This window comes from Xenia sp. Carnegie-2017, unplaced genomic scaffold, assembly GCF_021976095.1.
Source record: "Xenia sp. Carnegie-2017 unplaced genomic scaffold, XeniaSp_v1 HiC_scaffold_2, whole genome shotgun sequence".
Classification (NCBI taxonomy): domain Eukaryota; kingdom Metazoa; phylum Cnidaria; class Anthozoa; order Malacalcyonacea; family Xeniidae; genus Xenia; species Xenia sp. Carnegie-2017.
Window position 1 is genome coordinate 5133724 of NW_025813482.1, and position 24938 is coordinate 5158661.

A 24938-nucleotide genomic window follows, 5' to 3' on the forward strand; every position below is an offset into this window, starting at 1 on the left:
TGACCAAATTTTATAATTCATAGAAACCTTTCCTGCGAGTGGGTAAAAGTGCTTATTGCTTAGCCGTGATTGTACAACACTACAGCGTGGATGTACCAGCTGCATTTGCTGATTTTACTTTTTTGGCATACTCAAGTCTTCCCTTGCATTTCAAAAAATTGTTATTCACGAGTATAATGGAATATTTATGTTCAAAATCTGTGATCAACCAAGCTTGAAGCGCACCAATGACTTTTATTGACAGCCCCCCCCCTCGGAAACATAAAAATATTCGGCGAGCGTGCAATGTGCATGTTCGTCGAAGGGCCGTTATTTATAACATGTCTTATGTTGAAATTTTGTTTGATGAGTTAGAATTTGGCGAGTGTATAGGTTATGGATCATTCGGTTCTGTGTTTAAAGCGTCGTGGAAATCAAAAGAAAAAGTGGTAGCTGTGAAAAAAGTTCTGCGTTTGGATAACGAGGTAAGTACAAAAAACATTGAAAGGTGTCATCTGTCAGTATTCTTTTTGATCATGTCATTTGTTTTTTAGGCTGATGTCTTAAGCTTGTTGAGCCACCGAAATATTATCCAGTTTTATGGAGTGGTGAACTCTTCTCCAAACTATGGCATTGTCACTGGTACAGTAAAGATGTATATTTTTGATTACGTTGCAATTTTCTTATTGTTACAAACTTCTAATTATTTCTGATAATTATTTTTGTGGACATAACTATTTTATTGAAAACCGTGATAGCTGCTGCTACAGATATCCGTTTTTTATTTTAATTGCTGTTTTATCTTCAATATATTAGCCAAGGCCACCAAACTTTTGTTATATACATGCTTTCACTCATCCAAGAAATGCACTCAAAAAAAGATGTTGCCCTATAAATATTTATTTTTAATTGCTACAAATTCAGCCCAAATTCTGAAATTCATTTTTGCTTAATGAAGTACAGTAGCATTTCTTAAAACATGTTTTTTATTAAATGTTTGCAATAGAATATGCTGAGTTGGGATCAGTGTACAGTTATTGCTCTGAAAACAAGAAGGAGTTACAATTTGGACAAATTGTCAAATGGGCTAATGACATTGCAAAAGGTGGGTGATCAACTCATTAATTTTAGAGACCAGAGGTACATTATCGAAATTTGTTTACAAATTCTGGTTAAGGAGACATCGTCAAAAATTCTTTTCGTTTCATTTCAGGCATGAATTATCTTCATTATGAGGCCCCATATAAAATAATCCACAGGGATTTGAAATCTAAAAATGGTTAGTGGAATTAATGTATATATAGAGTAAGAATTTCATTTTTAGTTTTAATTTTACTGATCATGGATTTTTATAGTTGTCATTTCTTTGGACATGACTGGAAAGGTGTGTAAGAAATCCTATGTTTATGGTATCTATGTAAGCTTAATTGCTTTTTTCATAATAATAAACATCACTGAGAGAGCAAAGAAATCCATCTTTCTAAAAATTGCATGTAGAATAATGAAACTATCATACTACACCTAATTTTTCTTGCTACAACATTGGTCAATGAAAAAATCTGACTTAAAATTTTAGATTTGTGACTTTGGTACATCAAGATTGGCTACAAATACAACACATATGTCACTCAATGGCACTTTTCCTTGGATGGCCCCAGAGGTGTGTTAAACAAACATTTATTTCAATACAGTTTCTGCACCTTTGTTTTGTTTATTTACATTTTAAATTCCTTACATTTCTGTTATCATTACTTTTCCTATATTTTTGTTTGTGTACGTATAGCTGCTGTTCCCACTTGAATGTTTACATACTGTACGAATATTTCATTTTTGGAGATTGTCCTTCACAATTTTATCAAAACTATCCAAATGACCTATAAATCCTTAGTTCTATTGCTTGATGTTCAAAAATGTTCTGTAATAATGTTGGTCTTAGATTGTTCACTTTCTACCAATCTTGAGGAGACTCTCTGTATCATACATTCACATTCCTATAGCAGATTTTTCAGCATTTTGTTTGCAATATTACACAGTGTTTTGCACTTCTGTCTTTATTTATTATTTGGCAAAACTCCATCTCCCACAGCCTAAATTTCCATACTATAAAGTCTTTCCTGATTTTTTATTATTATTGTTGGTCAGTGTCAGAAATTTTCATTCTCTTTTCGATCATTAAGGTCATTCAAAGTCTTCCAGTATCTGAGCTGTGTGATGTCTTTTCCTATGGTGTGGTGAGTGTCAAATACGTATATATCTACGTATTTTTAAAATTTATTGCGCAGAAGCCATTTGCACGAAGCCTGGATAACGTTATCCACTTCAGAGAAAATTTTTCTGAACGTTCATAAAATTTCTTATAAGAGAAAAATGTATGATTTGAACTATGCAATCACTGAAATAACATATTGTTTCAAAGATTGCAAAGTAAGAAAAATAGAAACACCATTTTTACAAGTTTGAAAATTTTCGCTATCAAATGGATAACGTTATCCAGTCTTCGTGCAACCGGCACCAGATGGTATTTCTTTTTAATTTGTCGACCAGAAATATCAAGTTTTAAATCCCTTTGTAAACTTCTCTCGATTATTTTATGTAAGGTACTGTGGGAGATGCTAACGCGAGAGATTCCATTCGAGGGAATGGAAGGTGTACAGGTTGCTTTGCTTGTCGTCACGAAACAAAAGGTTTTTATTGTCTAACTTGATGATTATATGAAAGTATTGAGCCTTATAGGGCTTGAATTTACTCACGATTTAATATTTGATCGTATATATGCTGGCATTACCTTAGACTATAACTTCAGTATTAGAATTTTAGAAATTTATCTATGTTTTGGCAATCTTCAATCAAATTTCATAAAATACATAACGGACGGCAGTTTATTTATTTGTTTTCATATTTATCATTTTTTTATAGCGTCTTACAATACCCAGTACTTGCCCGAGTCCCTTTTCTAAGCTAATGCAACAATGCTGGAAAACTGACCCAAAAGTACGTTTCTTTTGTTTTATCCATTTGCTTATTGGTTTTGCTTTAAGCAGTTTTCCTAATCTTATTTTCACTCTAAAGGAACGACCAAGTTTCAAAGAAATTCTTCCATTAATCGAAAATATGGATTGTAATGGTTAGTAAAAACCATTTTACGTTTTTATTTCTTTGCTTTAAAAGCTTTAACTGTACTGGTCATTTTGTGTTTTTTAGAGTCGTTAGAGGAGGAAACGAATTCATTTCTTCGTCAAAAAGATGAATGGAGGTTACTAAAAGTTTAATAGTAAACATATTGAAGAGTTGCATCTTCATATTTGTGTGCTTTTAGCAGTTCGATTAAGGATCAGATTACGTCAGTCACGTACTCTTTTGAATTATTGGTTCATGGCTTTGCAAATCAAATCTTAGTCTTAATTTGACACAAACCCGAATTCTTCTCCTGATCGTTCATATTTCTTATTTGACTTTTTATTGTATTGGATTTCGATAAAGAAATATTTTTCTTATACGCACGTTTTTTATCGCAATTTTGGAAGAAATTTTGTGATTAGAGGCGAAAAGTCAATTCGGTAAACTTTCCAGCTGCCCGTTTACTTTTGATTAGCTGTGATTTACTGAGTTTATATCTAAAAATGTCTTTAGCAATGCAAACATCTTTAACGATTTAATACGTACTTATCATGTTTTCATATTGGCTAACAAGCAGCACCTCGTTCACCACAGGAAAGAAATTGTTGTGACCGTGGAGAAACTTAGTCAACTGGAGAAGAATTTAAATCTTAAAGTGAAGGAACTGGAAGAGGTCGGCCCAAGCTATTTTTCACTGAGCTTTTTACTGAAATATTCCGAGTCAAATCTTCGTTGGAATTTTCTCAAATTCATGTAAACTAAACAATAAACTAGATAAATAAACCATGTACGTAAAACGTTGAACCACCAAAGCAAACAACTACACATTTCATTGGCTACGTAAGTAAGTTGTCAAATAGTTTTTAAAGCTTTATCAGGATTTTTAACTCTTGAACTCTTGAAATTGGAAACAAAGTTTGGGATATTTATCGTAAACGTTTTATGGGAAGGCACAATCCAAAGTCGTACCTAGCTCCATAATTGAAGGCTGGGGCTCTATTCAGTATTCATATATTCATGTTCTACCGTATTAATTTCCTTTAAAATGGGTTGTTTTCTGTGGATTATAACATGCATACGTATAAATACCCCCCCCCCTCCCAATTATCAGTTTTCTTCATTTCAGTGTTTACCATTAATAATGTGACATTTTAAAAATAAGGGTGTTTATTATATGAAAAAGAACATTAAATATAAGCCAAACCAAGCTAATATTTTAGTGTATTAGTATAAGTTACGTATATTAGTTCCCAGAACGCAGCCTACTTTAAAATGTAATTCTTTTTCATCTGGGATACGTAGTTTAACACAAGCTTTTTGCTTTTGTTGGCTTCGTCAATTTTATCTGTTTGTTGATGTTTATAAAAATTTGAGAATTCATGTCATTTATTGATCATATTTTAGCGCGAGGAACGTGTCCTACAGCGCGAAAGAGAATTAGAACAACAGTATGTAGCAAAGGTGCGATCAATTATTATATTTCATGTTATTTATTTCTACGTACATTTTGATTATTTGTCAATTCTTTCCTAACAAAATGTGTTGAATGCCTTTACATCCATAATTACTACACTATTGAGCACATTTTATGTTTTTATTTTTGTAAATGTTTTTCAAAACGCGATATTTCTTTAAATTCTCCTCTTTGTTTAAATACTCCTCTTTTTAAAATCTAATCTATTATTAATTTCCACGATACATTTTTCATGTCCTCACAAAACTCCATATTTCAAATCTACTCAGTCGCGAAATACTTCTGCCATAGCATGCAAGAATTTTGATTTCGTTTATCTTAAAACACAACAGCTTTCTGGATAAGAACACATAAGTTCTCCTGCATACTCCCTTAGTGCACATCCAATCCTGCATTGTCCTCCTACATCATTACATGTCGTTTTGACGGTTTTGCTTGCAGCTGCTGCTGTTGACTGCCTAGTTGGACTTGCAGTGGTTGTAGAAAGGTGTTTAAACCATATCCAACGAGCTGTATTTAAATATTTATGGTCACCTGATGCAATTTGTCTCACATGTAATTAATCTAATATCCAAGAGATGAAATAGGAGGGTTTCACGTGCCATAGCAAATAACAAGAATATTATATGCACTTTCACGTATGTGATGATTTCGAATTTGTACCGCAGTGGTTAAACATTGCTATCCATTGATACGTTGTGTGAAATATAGAGAAATATTTTGCAAGAATTGTTTATCAATCCCTGCAAACAGGTGTTTTCTTGGCACATGACAATGTACACAGAAGAAAGACAATAACAGTTTTGATAAGTAGTTGTCATGACCTGCTTTTAAACTGATTATACATTTAATTTTGCTCATAGAAATGTGCTTTGCGTCTCTAATACTGTAGCTTTACTGCTTGTATACTGTAACATGTACTTGGTCAAAAATTATGAACAAACATATATGTACTCTGTGTGGTGAAACAAAGTGAATATTTACCTTCATTTACTGATAGGATGCTTATAAACACAACAAGAGATAATAGTACATTCATTTTGCAGAAATTTACGTTTCTTGATAAAACTAGTTGATATATTTTCAAAACATTGCTTTATTTGTACTCACTGATGACTGACGTGATTTTTTTGTTCATACGTACATCATTACGCAGCTTCTTCGGAGTCGGAGGAAACATTTCCGCTCATTGTAAGATAGTTGAACCTCAAATGCACGTATTTGACAAAAATTTTCGTTCCTTTTATTATTGGTTTTGTTTTTACACATTATTTCTTTACATGCGTCCTCGCATCCTTTTTAAGCTTTATTTTTTTGTGTGTTTTTAGGTTGTGAGTAAACATGATGTAAATGCGTGGACTGAAGATGATGTTGTGAGTTGAATATTTTTTATCTCGTCTTTAACGTATCGTTTCATAAAGAAATTGTAGTAATTGTCATTGAAGTGTCCATGGAATGAACACTTTTAATTTTTCAAAGAACTGTTAAAAGTGTTATGTAACTTCTTATCAAAACAACTGTTTCTTTTCTTCATTTCCGAAATATCTTCATTTGTGGGACAATTAAAAAATGAAACGTTTAGTAACCAGCATTTTTGTTGTCAACATGTTCGAAAACTTATAATTTTTAATAGCTTTTGCGCATCAACGTCTTAAGAATTCAAATTAAAACTCCTCTCAATGTAGCGATCATTTACATCTGTAAATTCATGGATTAGTTCAGGTTATATATGTTAAACTTGATCGTACTGTCAACACCATCGTCAAATTTTCAACTAAGACCATAAAAAAATTGATATGAAAGACTTATATTCTATTTCAAAGTCTGTCATTTCTGAATAACTCATTTCACTCTTGGAAGACACTTTTAGAAAGATATTACTTTATTTTTAACGGGAAGCACTGCTATTTGTTTCAGTGCAAGGTCATAAAAATATTTACATTCCCAAAAAGTTTTGTTTCAACATTCTTGAACTATAGCGTATTTTTCTCTCATTGAATGGTACTTTTATTATTTTTTATTAGTTTTTATGGGTCGAACACATTGGAATACAGGGTACGTTAGTTGAAACCTGACATTCATGAAATCACATAATGAGAAATTAACATGGTTTTCTTTACTTGTACAGTCGGCAACAGAAATATATCCGACTACGCTCAACTTTTCGTTGATAACAATATCAATGGCAAAAGGTATGTAGATTTACTGGAAGAAATGAAACTTTTACATTTTTATCTTATCTTGATAGTAGGTATATCAAGAATAATCTGTTAAACATTGCTTTCCAAAATTTTAGGTTACTTGCAATAACAATCGACATTCTTAAGGACCTGGGGATACAATCATTGGGGCATAGATTGGAAATTGTTGTAAGGCTTATTTTATTGCTGTGATTGAATCCTTTTTTGAATTAAATAAAATTATCATTCAACAATATTTTTTATGTTGAGTACGTAAATAAGTCGCTAGTATTACTCTGGCGTTGTTGTGATTTTTACTATATACACTTAATTATTTCACATTTCAGGGTCAGATATCGAAATTACAAAGTGAAAATGAACTTATGCTTCATTTTCCACCATTGACAAAGGTGAGTTATTTTGTAAAAGACTGCATCATCCTCAAACAAAGGGAAAGGTTTGTGAACATCTTTTGTTCTAGAAATGTATTTCTATTATATGTATGTATGCTATTTGTTGTTGCTCAGGATGAAACAGCGAACGAGGAACGACGTCAGAATATGGTAACCTTGACATTGTTATTTGGAAATCATTGTCGAATTGGCAGAACAGAACAGGTGGGAAGCACTAAACAATGTTTGTACTATGTCTAGATTTAATTATATTGTTTAATTGTGTCTTTGAAAACAACGTTTTTCAATTTTATCTCTTACAAAGAATCGTCGTATAACGTATAACTCCCAGTGATCGATTATAGCAACTGCTTAGAGTCGACTGTGACGAGTATAGCCGTAAGATACTTCATATATGTGCAAGTGTAAAATGCTTTTAAACCATTATAAATGTTAGATAGGAAATATGAAAATCGTGCATGATTATAGACAAATTACTGAAGCTATTCGTTTGTCATCGGCCTGTACGCTTCGTTTTCATGAAAATCTGTGACAACGTAAAGCCTAACAGCCTTAAATGACATTAATCTGGGAATTTTTACTATATAAGTGTGTTGTTTCATTTTTGAAGGACTGTAAATGGAAAATGTATGCTGATGTTGATGTTGATGGAGATGGACCATACATTTCATACATTCGAGTAAGATGAATGTTTTGTTTTTTCTTAAAACATTCTCGTGAAATACAACATATTCCGAGTAATGTGTTGATTTAATTGCCTTTTTGACTGAGTACCGCATTGCCATCATAGTAAAATTGAAAAAAAATAAACTAAAAAGACAGTCATCCTGTTCTTTTAATTTCAAGTCTCCATGATGAATTTTGCTTTGTATGAAAGTTTATTTTTCATGTTGTACTCTCCTATGTAGCTCTCATAACGTGATTTATGTAAATATATTATCTTAATCTAGGATGTGACGTTCAAGTTCAAGTCACACGAATCAATTATTTTTAAGAATGTAAGTGAATGCGTGCATTTACGCAGGAACTTTTGTTTTGAATTATAAATTATAAAGAAACATGAGTTGAGGAATTTCAAACTAGATCTTTTGTGATAAAACTGCGTTTCCTATAAAAATCTGGAAATTTTTAGTTCCGCTAATTTAAAGCATTACTTTAGAGCTGACAACATTGCTCTGCACTTACTTTCATAGAGTATTCCTAAAAAGGAATATTCCTCTTTGTTATAGCCACCGTACGTTATGGAGACTTGGCAGAAATGTACAGATGAACCTACAGTTTTTGTTGAATGCATCGTTAATTACACAGTAAGAAAAAAAAAGTAATAGTACCATTGTCATTGCTGTATTGTAGCTACTTTCATCTTTTCAATTCTACCACTTGCCTTTAAATATTATTTTTGTGTAGGGAAACGTTAAAGTGCATATGACTTCAGTTTGGGTTTATTGATTCTGACAAATCTCAAAAACTTTTTTTAACAACTTAGAAATTTGTTTTTTCGTAAAATACGTATTTCCAAAGGTACAACGGCTCAAATACAGATTTGGGAAAAAAAGCAGCGGACACTGGAGGACTGAAACCCACGAACATATCTGTTAAAATCATTAAAGTTTATTTTACAATATATTTTTTGTACCTGTGCAGAGTATGAACATTTGTAATTAAGGCTTGATTTGAGCATAATTTACAATATAATTTCTATATTGTTGTTGAAAGTGTATTCCTGGGATCACAAAGTTGGGTGCGCTTGATTCGTGTTTGAGCTGGATTGTTTCTGGTAATATTTTTTTTTCATGAAAACTAATTTAGAATATGCTTCCTAGCTTTTTCAGATCTCCCTGAACAACAATCCAAAACGGGGTCATACGTACTTTAAACTTTGTCTTGTATCTGTCTCACAGCTATTTTGCCAGCTCTCGTTCTCTGAACTTTAAAATGACAGAAACATTTTAGAAGTATACTGCTTTAACTCATTAGAATGATGTGAAGAAGCCAAGATGTACAAAATACGTCCATGACGTTCAAATTCAAGAAGGCGGTGCGACGTATCAACGTAAAGCGGAGTTAACCTTAAAACATTCTGTGGTTGGTTCTGTCTCTCCTGTATCGCCTGCTCCTTCAAATAGATCTGTAAGTACAATGAACATTGTAGCTCTTACAACTTCAGTTGTTGCTGTCAATTATTACGTACATCTCTAAGTCTATTGAAGTTTTTAGTTCCGTTAGGATCACTACAAAGAAATAGTGATATTTTTGAAGTGCGTCCTTAATGGCATGGGCGTGTTCGTGAAATTTAACACATTAAATGAAAGTTGTGAAACTGACCAGCTTTTAAATATATACGAAACTGTATACTGACCAAGGATGGTTTTGTGTGGGGGGGAGGGGATGTGCTTCAGTTTGGATTAGATTTCGGTGGCAGATAGCTTTTTATTATGATTGGGAAGTATTTCATAATTGTTTCATTGTGCTGTTATTATCGTGAGACGAAAGTTCTTGAAACATTCGAATGCCTTTTTAGCACAAAAATACTTTGCGCTTGTGCGATTCTGGTGAAATAAATTGGTATCGCGGGAAATTATTGTGTGTACTATATAATTGTAACAGCAAAAGTTGATTTCTAACAAAATCTGTTTTCGCATCTTCGATCAGGATATGTCATTTGACTCGTGGCCTAGCTATCGCAGTACATCAAGTGGGTCTGTTTCTATACCATTTCTCAGTGCATGGGAACGAGGCAATGCGAGTGAGATTCTTTTCCAGTCTACCACTCCTTGCCGTCTTTCTACGACGTCCGTCAACAAAGGAGCCGCAAATGTAGTACGCCGTGTAAGCACCCGCAGTAAAAATAAGTCACGTAAGTGGAATGTTGAGCATAATTTTTACGAGGGAGGGCCTGGTGCTCGTCCAACATACGGGACATGTGTATAGTTGACATCGACCACTGATATGTATATAGATTGGATTACGCAACTACTTTTTATAACAAACTGCTACTCTCGCATTCATTTTGGATCATCTGTTTTATCTTGAGATAAAAAAGCATTATTATGATGACATGACTGTAAAAGAAATGGTTTGTGCGGAAAACTCATGTTCTCTAAATTTCTTAAGGAAATCTTCTTACGTTGTTTAAATATCATAATAAATGATTTGGCATGATTTCAGAAGTATAACTTAACAAAAAGACAAATTGCAAGAAAAATTCATTATAAGTATATACTAGAAGTGGATAGCCCAATATGGCCGCCGCTGTCAAAAGTTGGTTTCAAAATGTTCTAGGCACCAGAATTAGGTTGCGTTATCCAGTCTTTAAATATATCAGTGACATCGACACGAATCTAAACATAATTAGATGATTAGAAAGATTATTTTTGTTACACAATGCACCGATTTTGTCGTTTTGTAGCAAAAACAGGACAATCGCCATCGACAAAAGAATGCAAATCTTTTGACGTCACTCCAAAGAAATCTCCTAAAGGTTGACAATTTTTCTTGAAATAAAGTCAAACATGTCAGGTCTTGAATAATTAAGGCCAAAATACTGGATTTTCAAAAAAAATTATTCGTACATACATATATCTTTGAATGAAAATTAAGTTTAGTTGCCACTTGAGCATTTGCTATAGTAAAAATTCCTATACATATATGATTTCAAGAGGTCGTCTCTATTTGTCCTGCCAAAACTTATAACGCGCTCAATTGAATTGAAAGCAAAAACTGCGTACATATTCTATATATACATGCATTACATGTTTTCTCACTTAAACTATATCAAGATTTCATTTTATAGGTACAGTTAGCGCAAGTCCTGGTAGCAATTCCTCATTTGATTGGACGGTAATAAAACCGAAACGAAAAGAAAATGCTTCCTTTTCGAGTGCCTCTCACCAATGTGGTGGAGGAAATTCGAAAGGTGGTTCTCAAAAATCAAGGAATATAGGTGGGAACAGTCGGGGACGAGGTCATGATGGAAGATATGGTAGGAGTGTGAGTGATAATACTGGTAGTAAGCAATCAAAGTGTAAAGATTATGATTCTCACAGAAAGATTTCAAGTGAAGGTCGACGAAGATGAACTTAGTCGAGCTATAAAAAATAATTGATTTTAGGAAATTATAACAAATAATTTTTTAATATTCACATGTACAGTATTTGATTGCACTTCTAATGTTATTTAATAAATGATAATTTTTACCTTATGTTCAATTTAATTAGTACTAACGATGTCATGAAAGTTTGACTGTCGTTGTTTATTGGTGACTCAAAACGGGAAGATATTTTTAAAATTTTAGGTTAAAGTTTCGAAGAACCTTTTTAGGTGGTAAAAATTCACTTCAGTCCTACATCAGATGTTATAGTGTATGATAGTGTCGAACAATCTTTGTTATATCAATAAACTGAAACTGTTTGAAAACTTCATGTTCTACTCTTAGTCGAAAATGAAGAGCATTATAAATGATGAAAGAATAAAATCAATCTGCACGACTTTAATTTTTTACAATTTATTCGTTAAATGCTGGCAGGTGGTTGGGGAAAACACATTGAAACAGCTCCTGGATTGGCAATGTTAAAATATTTTCAAAATACTAAAACACCAATAAGTACAACATGCATGCCCAAAAGGTCAATGCTCTAAACTACCTTTCACGATAATATATATAGCACAGTAATCTATATAGTATACAATATAATCTTAATTGTGTACATAAATCGATAAAAATAGTTATTTTTTAAAAAACTTCCAGTTAAGTGTTCTGAGTATTTCCTTCTTGACTTGGCATATTTCCATGTTGAAATAATCATTTTTGGGGAAAGCGAATCAGTGCTTTAACAGCCGTAAGTATCTCGTCCATTTTATCAACACCTAAAGAAAAGAACATTTTCTAAAGAGAAATGCGATGCAGCGTCCGAAAAAAATAAACCAAAAAAATGGCATAGATTATGTATCATTGGCTATTGGAATTGTTGAGCCAAATGATTTAACTCTTACTCAATAAGTCATAGAGTTGGGACACCAAAGATTGAAAAGCTGGAAAAAATTCATCATACTCCTCTAGTCGTTTGATTATTCTGAAAAAAACAACAAACACATTAAGGTTAACATAAATTACCAAGAAAAGTGAGTAGAGATTATCTAGAGACCCTGAGTATTAATTACCTACAATTATGCGATTAACCATGAATGTCATGTCATAATTGACTCTAAAGGTCTTTATTTCTTGTAACAAAAAACAAGTATGTATATTGAGCACGTAGTACTTTCCTTACCCTGGCAAATCTTGAAACTTCAGATAATGCCTCGCGGTTTGAATCTTTCCAATAGCGTTCACTATTTCCACAGTGTTAGCTGTAGGAGCTATTGTTCATTGAAATAAACAATACATAACTGCATTGAGCAAATAAAGTGTTAAAGTTTTGTCATCACCAACCTAAATCAAGACTTTCTCTAATAGTTTTCATCACATTACACATCTCTCCAACTTTGCTGTACACTTCGTTCATCTTTGGGAACACGCCACAAAGGTTTTTTACATCGAAGAGTTTCTGAAAGTGCGCCACTATATTTTTCAATTGCTCTAACGAAACGGCATCGTTTTTCCATAAATTCAAAGGCTTCAAATGATCTTCGACGACCGTCATCTTTTGTAGAGCCTTTCGAAGATCTTCGACACGAAGTTCGTCACCTTCCGTAAACATTTCGTCGATGGGTTTCCAAGGAAAGTGACTCTTACATAAACGTATAATTCCTTCTTTCAATTCCTGAGAAATAGAACATTTTAATACACAATTCAAGGTTCATTTGAAAACTAATATGTATGATTAAAGAAAGCGTTGCTTTTGTCGTGTTAAAGAAAGTTATTACTCACTTTCAAACTCTTTATTTCACTTGACCATCTCTTTAACGTCGGTATAATTAGTTTCCAGGCTTTTTCACAACATATCGAATGATTGCGAGGCTCAGTGCTATCCGAGATATCATCACGTATTTGATAAGGAACATTTTTGGCATCGATCACTTTCAAGATTCTGCGAATCAACTGCACGAGGGAGAACCGATGATAAAATTTAATTAAATACTTAATTTACGCAGTTTACGTACGTACCTACATAAAGATAACGACCTTTTGCAAACTATTTGTGAAATGGATCATATTTATCAACAATATGTATCAATAGAGCGAATCAAGATGAAATATTTGTAATATACATGTATAAACACGGTAAAAAACATCGTGCATGGCAATTGTATGCAATCTTTACAGTAATCAAGGCGATTAGCGTATTTATTCTGGCAATCGGAACTGAGCAAACATTTCAGACTACATCTGTATACCATGTTACAACTTACAATTGCAACGTAAAAATGAGTGATGACATTAAATACTTACAGCTTCCATTCTTTCTTGTGTTTCTCCAAGAGTGATGAACGAGTTCAACATTGGGGTGATCTCTTTTAAATCACTGATGTTTAACACACTACATGTACGCTATAGAAGGGAAATGTTAAATCTATGAATTTATAAATAAGATTAGTAACCAACTTTCACTATATTTTTTATATGATTTTATCATCTTACCATGAGTCAAAACCATAGCGATCCATGCATATTCCACCATATATAATTCCTACCAATTCAGTCATAAATACCTTGATATATTTCCTGCAAATATCAATCGGCAAGTAATCGATATCTTTCACCTAAATGAAGTATAAGTGAAAAATTAGTCACATCACATCAGTTTAAGTGACAGAGATACTAATGTCTGCACTATGTATATTTAAATCCTTATTAAGCCATGATACATGTGTTTTCTGTTTAACTCGACTTTTCTTATCTCTCAAATCCTTGGTTTTCTTGCTGTTAAATCTACAAAAATAAACATATGAATAAAAATATCAGCTTTACGGCATGCCATATTTGTAGATTGAATATATTTTCATGTTGTATCAAACTAACTTCAGGTTGTTTTCCATTAAAATCTTTTCCAGTCTTTTGTTGTATTTCCAGGCCTTTCGCCACTCGTCCAATCCAGGCCTATGTAGATGTATACATAAGTGTGTTCTTAACTTGAGAAATATTACAAGATGTTAAAGTGTTAAAGATGGGCAATAAAATGATCTCATAGCTAAAAGGACAATATCTATTTTACTCATAACTCAATAAAAGCATCATGTATTTCTCGAATTTTGAGTAAAAATCATTGAATTGATAAAGATGATTGCTACCTTTTAGTCAGTTCTGCTTTCAGTTTATTGTTTTCGTCCTCTAGTAAATCAATCAACTTTTTCGACTCTTCCATTTGTCTTTCGGTTGCCTAATGCATACAAAAATATAAAACCATGTTAACAAATAAATTTTTATTTTCATCAAATATTCAACATGCTTTCATCAAATTCTAAGAATAAACATAAAAAATCTATATCCAGGCCCAACATCAAAATTTGCTACGCATATCATCAAAGAGCATGTGCAACAGAAATGCACTTTTATCTGCCTAAAAATTTTTATAGACTTTTATTTTATGTGTAGCATAATCAAACCGAATTTTTTTTTACATAGCTACATGCCTTCTGTGAAAATAAAAATATTGCTTATTTCAAATTTAAAAGAAGTCATTCTTTCCGAAGTCCTAACTGTAATCTTTACTTTATGAAATTGTCTCGAATCTGGGATAATATCACTTCTGCTTGCTTTTCCCGTCACTGTATATTCATCCTGAAAGGTTTCAGGAGTTGATTCCAGCTCTTTATAGGGTCTCTCGTTTCCCAAGTCACTTGCTGTTGTAATAGTCTCTTTGTCATCTATGTGTTCGTCATCTGCATCATTCCAATCAATATCTTTGAGATTCTTCTTATCTCTAGAGAAAACTTAATGTTTTATTTATTCTACAAATAGGTAATATCAGCTACATTTTTTCAGTAACCGCACAACAATTCCAAAACAAATGAAACGAGTTCTCTTCGTCAATTACGTATGTGACCTAATGAGTATTTCTATAGAAGAATCTCTAATTGTTTACTGTTTTTACATCAAATAAGCTTCAACACGCAGATCTTGAATGACAGATAACGTAAATTTGTTAACTATAGGGGAGAAAAATAAACTGAAAATGTTAGATATTACCTGGTTTTATCTGTTTGTACAGCTTTCCCTGTCCGCTGTCTCTCGTTTTGCTAGATTTCAGATAAATGTAATATTAGTATTGTATTATACTGTTTTCAGCTCAGCATCCTTCGAGTAGAAGTAAAACAAATATTTCTCAAAAAGATCAATTTGTCATTGAGACTGAAGAAACCATTAAAAAAACGTAACAATTTAACAATTTTACACATAGATATATTTGCTACCCCATACAAACCATTGAATACATCTCTTCGTTCTCAAGTCGAAATCTCGCAATTTCCTGTTCCATTTCATTACATTTTTGTTCAAGAAGATCACATTTTGTTTGTAGATCAGCTTTAGCAATGCTTATCGCTTGTATTTCTTCACCATGACATCGAACTTCATCTAAACGTTTCTGTTCTAGGTTCTACACATAAAAAACGACACATCAAGGTTTCTACACATAAAAAACGACACATCTAGGTACTACACATGAAAAACGACACAACTAAGTTCTACACATGAAAAACGACACATCAAGGTTCTACACATGAAAAACGACACATCAAGGTTCTACATATGAAAAACGATACATCAAGGTTCTACACATGAAAAAGGACACATCAAGGTTCTACACATGAAAAACGACACATCAAGGTACTACACATGAAAAACGACACATCTAGGTTCTACACATGAAAAACGACACATCAATTGATTGCAATGAAAAATGTTGCTGTATACCGTGTGAAATTTTGCAAGTATTAAAATTAACCTGAATTTGTCTTTGCTGAGCTTTGAGATCTCTGTTTAAACGACCAACCTGCATTAACAAAGTGTAATATTAATGGATTGATACCTTCAACAGAAAGCGTTATGTAAAAAAATGAGAATGTTTACCTCTCGGTCATAACGATACGCTTTATCACTTTTGTCGTTCACTTCTTGTCTACAATTAACAAAGACACCTTTACTAAAGATTACATCATTTTGTTAAACTAGTTCATGAAAATAGCAAATAAAAAAGTTAAAGTTGCAAAACAGTGGGAGGTTATCCAGTAGGCTAAATAAGCTGAAAGTCTGAAGCTCGGGCTTCGAGAGGACTATGGTATCTAGGTATAATTAGTTTTATTTTTGCCGTTCCAGAGTAGATATATGTTCTTCATTTAGACTATTTATGCTGTTGAAAATTGTACGATCTACTATTTAAATGCACTTTGCTCAGAACTCATAAAATAGTGGGTTTTCCCAGTTTTATAACTTTAAATTTGTTCCGTAGTGTTTACACTATGAATTACAAACACAAGACGGGAAATGCAAAAGCAAAGGAGCGCGAGGAACGCAAACGTCGTCAAGAGACTAAACTTAGAGGGAGGAGTAGATATCATGTAAAGGCCACAGGCCCAGCGTACTTGGTCTGAGCCTACAGTCCTCGTAATCAGTAACCTGCCACTGGTTGCAAGAAGCAACGACAAAAGTTTCAATAAAGATTTCCAATGAAGTGTATCAAAGGACGTTTACGAATGTTAAAATTCAAAAGATTTTACAAGTGAAAAATTCAATAGAATTCTAATGAAGACATTAAAAAAGAAAAAGTACCAAGATGTGTTGTGTGAAATAGTACCAAGATGTGTGGCAGCCATATTAGAGATATTTAGGAAGCATCGCCTAGCATGACAAGACATGCATCCACATGGCATGATAATCAGATCATGGTATGAAAATGGAAAGTGAATGAAAAGTTTTTTCTCGGGATTTTGGAAGCACTTGCATAATCTTACAGGGTATAGGTAAGATCATGCAAGGAAAGAAAAGATTTACACATGAAGTGATCGTTCAAGTGATTTTGCAAATAGATCTTCAACTTGGAAAATTATAAAAATTAACCTCTGTAATGCGATACTGATAACTTTGTACTTACTGAAGTTTATTTGAAGAAGTGATGAGTTCTTGTACTAATGCTTGTCTACGCTCACAATCATCTAAAAGCTTTTCAATTGTATTTCTCAACATGTGAGCCTCAGCTTCATCCAAAAAAATCCCTAAAATACACATAAAATATAATGTAGCAGTTCACAGGTTACACGCTGTAATATTAGGCTGGGATGAGGGCAGTTGAAGGAAGATAACTAAAAAGGAAACAGTAAAGAAAAAACTCGAGGTTTTGTAACGTATTGACTAGTAAAAATATTAGTCTGACTATTGCTCTAACAGATAACGTTACGTTAGAAGTTAGAAGTTCAAAGTGTGCTGTTATATTTCGTATTTCTACGACAACTAAACATTTTTCACAAGCGCAGGATTGAAGAGAGACACAGCTCAGCTTTAAATAAAAAGGCGTAATTCCAGTTAGTGAACACTAAATTCTTATAACGTATGAATAATACGCAGTCAGGGGCGAAACTAGAACGTTAACTTGGGGGGAGGGGGTATATATTCATATATTTAGCTCTGCCCTGCTGATTTCTTTTGTTTACGATGTTAATTTCAAAAGAAGTCAGCAGGGCAGAGGTGAATATATGATGATTCCCCAATCGTTCTAGTTTCCCCGCAGTCCGACGCTGAAATAACAACTAAATTTGGTTAGATGATGTCATAGGGAATCATCTATTGTGGCATTTTCTATTTCATTTAGTGACGATTAATTTTCTGCATTCCCAGTTTTCGTGTTATGTTCGTTTTTTTCAAAAACCTTAACTCATAGTGTTTTTTCATCTTCCAGTTCTGTAAGAAGCCACTGGGCATGCGGGGCTAATCACAATGTTAAAATCGTTCAAATGTGTAAGTCATTAACATTGAAAATAATATGACAAGTCAATGGTCAATACGCAGTTAATCGAACGTTCATTTAGGGGCTGATTACATGAGCACGGGTTGCCGGGATTCAAGCGTTAAATGATTTTGACAGATGGAAACGATTCAATACTTATCATGCGATAAATCTTCCCAAGCAATTTCACAATATTCTGTTTTAATAACTACGCAAAACATTTAAAATCAAAACATGAAATCTGGCCTAAATTGAGAATTAAAACAGGAATGCCTTGTGGCGAATGTCACGCTCAAAGTTTTGCTTCTTTTTAATACCTTGAAATCATTTCATGCCTCACTGAAACCCAGTTAGACGGGATTATGTAAACAGCCCCTTAGGGAGACCATATTCATATATTTTTCTATACCTGGCTAATTTCTTTTGAAAATATCACTTACAAAAAATATCAGCATTAATCAAATTGATTCGAATTAATTAAAGATCTTTCATTTGCACGTACTAGCATTTTCCTAATGTACAATGCAAATGTCATATCCAACATGGCGAACATTCCATTTCTTTCTTACTCTCAGGGAGAATGGTTGCACACTACCTGTATGAATCTGTTTTAGACCTCTTATCATTTTTGTAGTGTATTGTTTTTCATTGCACTTCGAAATCATGTATATAATTTCATTCAATACTTTTCAATCATAGCTACAGTAGGTCCACTTCGTGTGCAAATGGTTGCTGTAGATATAATTATATTAATGCGTGGTTAGCCATTTCATCATTCCCATTGGTCAAAAAAGCAATTTACTAGTTGCCACTATGGTAATTAATATGAGCAATGAGATATGCGTTTTACGAAAACTGTGGCTCTACTTTATATTCACTATACTTTGCCTGCATGCTGTTTTCTGGTAGATATTTGTCGAGTGAGTGGAAGGTAAGATATTCGGAAGGTAAGATATTCGCTGTGGAAGGTAAGATATTCGTTGTGTTAATGAAAAGTTTGGGAAAGCTCTTGGTAGTGACGTTAGGGCAAATGATACTGTCTCAGTGAATTTTGAAAAGATCAGCTGTAAATGAAATTATTCCACGGTTTTTAAATTGGTCAAAGAGAAGAGAACTTGTGAAGTTCTGTGTTCAAACCAATAGAAGGTGGATAATGATAGTTGATGGTTCGTTTGAAAAATCGAAGCATTGATTCGTGGCGGCAATACCAGATTACGATAATCTGTGTAGTTAAATGGAAGAATATAAATCGTTTTAAACTTCTAATGAAAGAAAGTGCATGATTGTTAAGTAATTAAGATTGTAATGCCCTATGGTCTATCGTTAAAAACTAGGGACATCAATGCCTCGTTTCCACTAGTAAAATGAGCATGAGCGAGAAACCTTTTATCATCGTGATACTTAAAAAGACAAACTAGACTTTTTTTGTTTATTGTTCGGTTTGTTAAAACTTGTGTTTATGTTAAAGCTACGATTCCACACTTTGTTTATTGTCTTTGTATAATACTTTATCGCCACTTCGCAGGTGCAATATTTCATTTTGTGAACTTAATTAAGTATTTTACTGCGTTATTACCACGAGTTTTGCAACATCATGAAATGAAAATCAAATTTTGGATGTCCGTGCTTTCAAATGCAACCACTAGTTCAGAAAATCAGTTTAAACCAAATAATTTAGTGGACACCATGCATAATGAACGGTTGAGAATCGCAAAAGATAAAGAGGGAAGATGGCAGCAAAGTGAGTACTATCACAACAACTCTTAAAATAAGAACGGATAAACACAACAAAAACTATGACGTTGAACATACATGCTAAAATATTTGATCAAATGCAATATGAAGGAAATATGAAGTAAATGGTTTGAACCCGGGAGTATCGTTATATGTTTGTAAATGATGATCGTCCAGGTTAATAAAGTCCTGAGAAGGACTGTTTTTGTTGTTGTTGACTGACGTTTCGACAACCTTAGCGGTAGTCATCTTCAGAGTCAAAATACATACAGGAAATATGTGTAGGAAATACAGACGGTTAATGCTTTAATGACGGACATATTTAAAGTCGTTAATATGACGATATCTCCATTATTCCAGATTTTTAGACTATGAAGATTTCATCAAGATGTGACAAATGGATAAAACAAGATCATCCTTCGACACAATACATCCTTACTCAATCTCCACATCATTTTTTTCGGATTGACCATCAAGGAATTACACCTCCATGAAATAATGCTTTCATTTCATAATTGAAAGTTCATTTGTATATCCTGCTATCGACGTTAAAAATAATTGAGAAATTTGGGGTTAAAGGAATGTGTTGCCAGCATGTTAACTGACTGGCTTTTCTATACCATTGAGTAATGTTATAGAAGTTAGAACATATAAATTAGCACTTAAGTGCTTGTTGATGCATGTTTTATGAAGGTTCGTCTTGTGAATGTTCAAAATTAAAATAAATTTAATTTGCAATTGATTTATTAAAGTTACAAAAAAAATTGCAATACGCTGGCAGAGTATTGCAAAATCTTTAAATTATAATTGATCTATTTGAACTTGAAGTGATTACCGTATTAATCAAACAAGCTGTCCACGTTTAATATCTAGTCGCTTTATTGCACATATAACTGGCACACTGTTATAACATTGAGGGATGTTATTACAGTGTCTTCATAGTTAAAACATAGTGAGCACAAACATTTTCTTATAAATTTATTTGAAATTTCTGACTGCAATTTAACGTTAACATCGAAGCAAGCCTGGCCTGCAAATGTTTTCAGTTTACAGCTGTCTGTTTCGACCAAAATTTTAACAGATCTTCTGCAAACTCTGGTTTTATGAAATAAACAAACTTTGACTTGTCATGATTGTATTTTACTACTATCTTTACAGTCATCGTTACATGGCAACAGTTGCAGATGAAACCTGCGGTATGTGTTTGTTGGTATGTTTGTTTGTCTGTTTGTTTGTTTTGTCAAACCACTCACTTGTTCAGTATTTTCCAGATGCGGAGGACGAGGAGATTTAAGAAGTGAAAGTCAGGGCTGTAAGTGTTTCTATAATTCATCAAATCTAACAATTTTGTTGCTTATGTCCCCTTTAGAACGACGTAGCATACCATGGTCAACTAACGTTTCTTACGGTAAGTGTAACCAATTATTTTTACTCGCTTTTAGACAAGCATTATCAGTTAAAAAAGGCATTTCTTAGAAAAGCAAAATCTTCGACTTCAATTCTTTGATCGGTGTTTGCAGATGATCGATTGAAAATTTTGATTGCGCCAAAAGTAGCTAAAAATATCTGCGCGAAATCCCATCTAAACACATTAACACGAAATTATTCTAACTAAATTAGAGAGTTCCCTCGCTCACTAATTTAGGAAAGAAGTTCTGTGGAATGTTGATGCACGTATTCCAAAAAAGACTTCTGCCACCTATTTTAGAATACTTTTGAACAACATTTCACGCAGCGTACACTTGATATAATCATAACAATTGTTTTGTGAGTAAAATATGTTATCCTGCACATTTTATATTCAGTGTGCTCGAGTTAAGTTGAAATGTGAATCAAGTAGTAAGTTACATTTCCATGTTTCTTTGGTGGATGTTACCTATCAATTACATCGTTACTGAACTATAAAAATTGCTTAATTTCCTTAGTGTTCTTAAAATAAACGGTGTGGGAGAGACTTGTTTAATCCAGATAACTTTACATGTATTAGACCTATTCTCGAATACGCATGACAAGCAGGTTTGGGAAATTATATCATCTCAGACAACTTAAGACACGATATCAAAAAGTACAAAAATGCGCTTTGCAAATAACACTTTCTGGATTGACATACCATGAAGCATTGCTACTTACTGGACCGAAAAAGACGTACGTAATAATAATTTATGTGTATCATATTTAAAAATCACAAACTGCACGACGTCTAGCGCACGTTCTCAGTTAACTACTCTTCGTAATGATAAACACATGAGTTTCATTGATTGCAAAGATTTAGAAATTCCTTTTTACGTGTCTTCATGTATCATAACTTATGTGTCATATTTAACACTAAGTGTTCCAATTGCATATTAGCTTGGTCATTTTCGTGCGCAAGCTGTTTCAAAAGTGCTTTCTCTGTACATCCAAATAATACTAAGTACTACATGTTTCTATGTAATTAATTCTGCACATTTAAGCTGCAATTCAGATTAGTCTTTATTAAATTGAAATTGACATTGAAATTGAAGTACTCAAACTTCTTGGAGATGGGATGGTTGTAGAGCGTATTAAATTTTTTGCAAACAGTTGTTTGGTACCAATTGTCGTTCGTTAAAATGAGTTACTTTTATTAACGTTTGATGTCGTCACTCAATGTACTGTATGACCTATAAAGTTTGTAGTTTGATAGGGCAAAACTTTGTACAAGTATAATCTTAGGAATAAACAGGCTACCCACTTGTACGCACTGCGTATCTATTTTATGATACATATAGCTACATACCTATTAATCCTTTTGTAACATGGGGTAAAGGTGACGGTCTAATAGAACGAAAACCATGTTGCTTCAAACGATTATTCACATTTATCCATTCTTCGAACTCCTTCAATCAATAAAAGGCATGTAAAAGTTTTAAAGTTTGATCAAACTATAGCACATAAAGTTCCACACTAAGTGAACTCAATATCTCAGGACGATGGTTACTTTATGTATGCCTCAGGACGATGGTTACTTTATATATGCCTCAGGACGATGGTTACTTTATATATGCCTCAGGACGATGGTTACTTTATATATGCCTCAGGACGATGGTTACTTTATATATGCCAACTAGTTTAGAATATACGGGACTTTGTAGGGTGTCCCCACAAAAATAGTGACTCTACTGAAATTATGTCATTGTTTATGAAGAAAACACTGCGTGCATGAATTTAATTCAGCAGTAATTGAATAAATTGATTCCCATGGAGACATAAAAGGATTGTAAATGCAATTGAAAACAATATTGCACAAATTTGTACATTGCAAAGCATGATATCTTATGTCTCCATGGAAAACAGTTACATGTAATCCCTTTTTTCCATGAAGCCCATGGATGCTTCCGTTCATGATGAGAGAGTTATATTGTATAAGGAGACTCTCGTTCATTATGAGAGTTATGAGAAAGCTACAAGTTTGAGCGCATGCGCAGATGATTTCTTCATTAAATTGTTACAAAGCATGCTATTTACTTCAAAATCAGTGCTAAAACATGCAGTTAGTTGTTGCCATGACCATGAATTTAGGCAGCTGGTCAATAAATTTCGACTGCGCATGCGCAGATTATTTCTCTGAAAATTTGTGACTGAGCGAGCTACTTACTCCCATTGTCAGAGCATGAACTTGAAGAGTTGGTGAGTTGACTACACATGCTTAGATTAATTCTAGATTAATTTGTGACAGATTAAGCTCTGAACTTGATGCTTGTACATGTGCTTAGCAAATTTTCAATAATAAATTTTTGGCATGCTTTTTGTCTTCTGAAGCTTGTTTTGACAAATGAATCAGAAACTCATCAACACATTGTTACGCCACTTGTAAATAAAATGACGATGTTAGAGATTTTTTATTTTTATCTAGATTTCCATTCCTAAATCGTGCAAATTCTAACTTCTACAATTTCAAAATTTTCAGCAAATCTATAATTCATTTTCTTAAGAAATTGCTTCTTTTCATTGTTTTCCAGTGATTGAAGAAAAATATTTGATTTGAAGTGCCATGTGTATATACAACTGTGCTGCTTCTAGGCAAGGCTGTAGCTAGAACATTACGAGGGGAGGGAGTATTTATTCATATATTCAGTTGTGCCAAACACAGCTCTTCAGGCAAAATCCCTTTCAAAAGAAATCAGTCAGGCACAACTGAATATATAGTGACCCCCACCCCCAATGAATGTTCTAGCTATGGCCCCACATGTACATACTTATTCCTAAGTATGTATGTATTCTTTTATACTCACATATTCCTTTTCATCTTGGTTTGAAGTTTCTTCATGACATGAAAAAAAGATAATGGTATTGTGATAAAATCTGCAGTTTGAATTTAATATTCATGTAATAATGATTTTAATGTTAGTGTTACCTGTGCCATGCACATGTTCATAGTCGTCAGCTAAGTTTGAAGTTGTCTAGTAACATATAAGGAATTAATGTCAACATCATGACATTTGCAAAAATTTGCCTCAGACACTTTGGCCATCTGGTTTTTCAAGGTACGTTGCCCAAACTAGAACAACTATTATAAAACTAGGCCATCAGCAAGGCCAAATGTGCGCAAATATTTTAATTCCGACTCTGATATTTGTAGGAAAATGCTGGCAAGGTACATTTTATGTAAACAATACACCAAAAATATGCCACAATTTAAATTTAAATATGAAGATGAAAATGCAGTAATGCAACTTTTATAAATGGACAATTGGAGCCACTTGGCAATCCCTGGTTAGCATAAACAGATAAACTTGAATTTAGAAGAAACCATTAAACCATGGACAGTTTTTTATACATGTGTCGGGATTAATACGTAGCTGAACGGTCAAGACGCACAAACGAACAGAATTACGGACGGACTGTTTGTTTACGAAACGTAGTAAACAAACTTTTTCTCTTTGACAAATGGCGTACATTTGAATTCAAATTTTACTCCCAGTACTCCTAAAGAAATAGTAAGGAATCCCAAATAATATATACCTGTGAGCTTTCTTGCCAATCATATACCTTTCCTTGGTCAGATTCGTTATTTTCACTCCCAGAAGAAGCCATGTCTTTATTTACATTGATCAAAGATTCAAAATCAAAATTCAAATCAAAATACTGATCAAAATTCAAAATTTGAATTTTTCCGCTTCTTATTTAACGACACTTTGTC

At 33.2% G+C, this 24938-nt stretch overlaps 2 protein-coding genes across 4 annotated transcripts; one reads left to right on the top strand and one right to left on the bottom strand.

Moving 5' to 3' along the window:
* The first annotated feature begins 168 nt into the window (after positions 1-168).
* Positions 169-11364, top strand: LOC124440113 (mitogen-activated protein kinase kinase kinase 20-like). The gene is made up of 26 exons (XM_046990437.1): positions 169-464; positions 534-621; positions 986-1084; positions 1193-1258; positions 1335-1363; positions 1556-1639; positions 2157-2210; positions 2577-2663; positions 2896-2970; positions 3049-3103; positions 3181-3232; positions 3691-3769; positions 4501-4557; positions 5899-5943; positions 6595-6625; positions 6699-6762; positions 6867-6939; positions 7098-7160; positions 7278-7367; positions 7774-7842; positions 8114-8161; positions 8393-8470; positions 9141-9293; positions 9816-10020; positions 10573-10644; positions 10957-11364. Exons 1-26 carry the CDS (start codon positions 228-230, stop codon positions 11238-11240), a joined length of 2337 nt encoding a protein of 778 aa, XP_046846393.1. The 5' UTR covers positions 169-227; the 3' UTR covers positions 11241-11364.
* A 287-nt stretch (positions 11365-11651) lies between these two features.
* LOC124440114 (centrosomal protein of 70 kDa-like) lies at positions 11652-24876 on the bottom strand. Of its 3 annotated transcripts, XM_046990438.1 has the most exons (20): positions 24761-24876; positions 24153-24198; positions 24031-24059; positions 22536-22635; positions 17195-17315; positions 16174-16222; positions 16049-16096; positions 15527-15700; positions 15292-15341; positions 14815-15025; positions 14394-14482; positions 14125-14202; positions 13971-14034; positions 13815-13865; positions 13555-13653; positions 13033-13203; positions 12595-12925; positions 12434-12521; positions 12156-12235; positions 11652-12029 (listed from the first exon to the last, which is right to left on the bottom strand). In XM_046990438.1, the coding sequence occupies exons 1-20, from the start codon at positions 24830-24832 to the stop codon at positions 11965-11967; spliced, it is 2016 nt and encodes a 671-aa protein (XP_046846394.1). In that variant the 5' UTR covers positions 24833-24876; the 3' UTR covers positions 11652-11964. The 3 variants fall into 3 exon arrangements, with proteins under 3 accessions (XP_046846394.1, XP_046846396.1, XP_046846395.1); XM_046990439.1 differs by lacking the exons at positions 11652-12029; positions 12434-12521 and having other exon boundaries at positions 12174-12235; XM_046990440.1 differs by lacking the exons at positions 22536-22635; positions 24153-24198; positions 24761-24876.
* Positions 24877-24938: the final 62 nt, after the last annotated feature.

Bases quoted from the DNA above. Each gene is read 5' to 3' on its own strand.
- LOC124440113 (XM_046990437.1), top strand. From the start codon at position 228: ATGACTTTTATTGACAGCCCCCCCCCTCGGAAACATAAAAATATTCGG. The intron at 7,368-7,773 runs GTGGGAAGCACT...TCATTTTTGAAG, and splicing joins GAATTGGCAGAACAGAACAG to GACTGTAAATGGAAAATGTA. The intron at 8,162-8,392 runs GTAAGTGAATGC...TCTTTGTTATAG, and splicing joins AATCAATTATTTTTAAGAAT to CCACCGTACGTTATGGAGAC.
- LOC124440114 (XM_046990438.1), bottom strand. From the start codon at position 24,832: ATGGCTTCTTCTGGGAGTGAAAATAACGAATCTGACCAAGGAAAGGTA. The intron at 15,701-16,048 runs GTTAATTTTAAT...TTTTATGTGTAG, and splicing joins CTCAGCAAAGACAAATTCAG to AACCTAGAACAGAAACGTTT. The intron at 14,203-14,393 runs GTAGCAATCATC...ACATCTACATAG, and splicing joins AAAGCAGAACTGACTAAAAG to GCCTGGATTGGACGAGTGGC.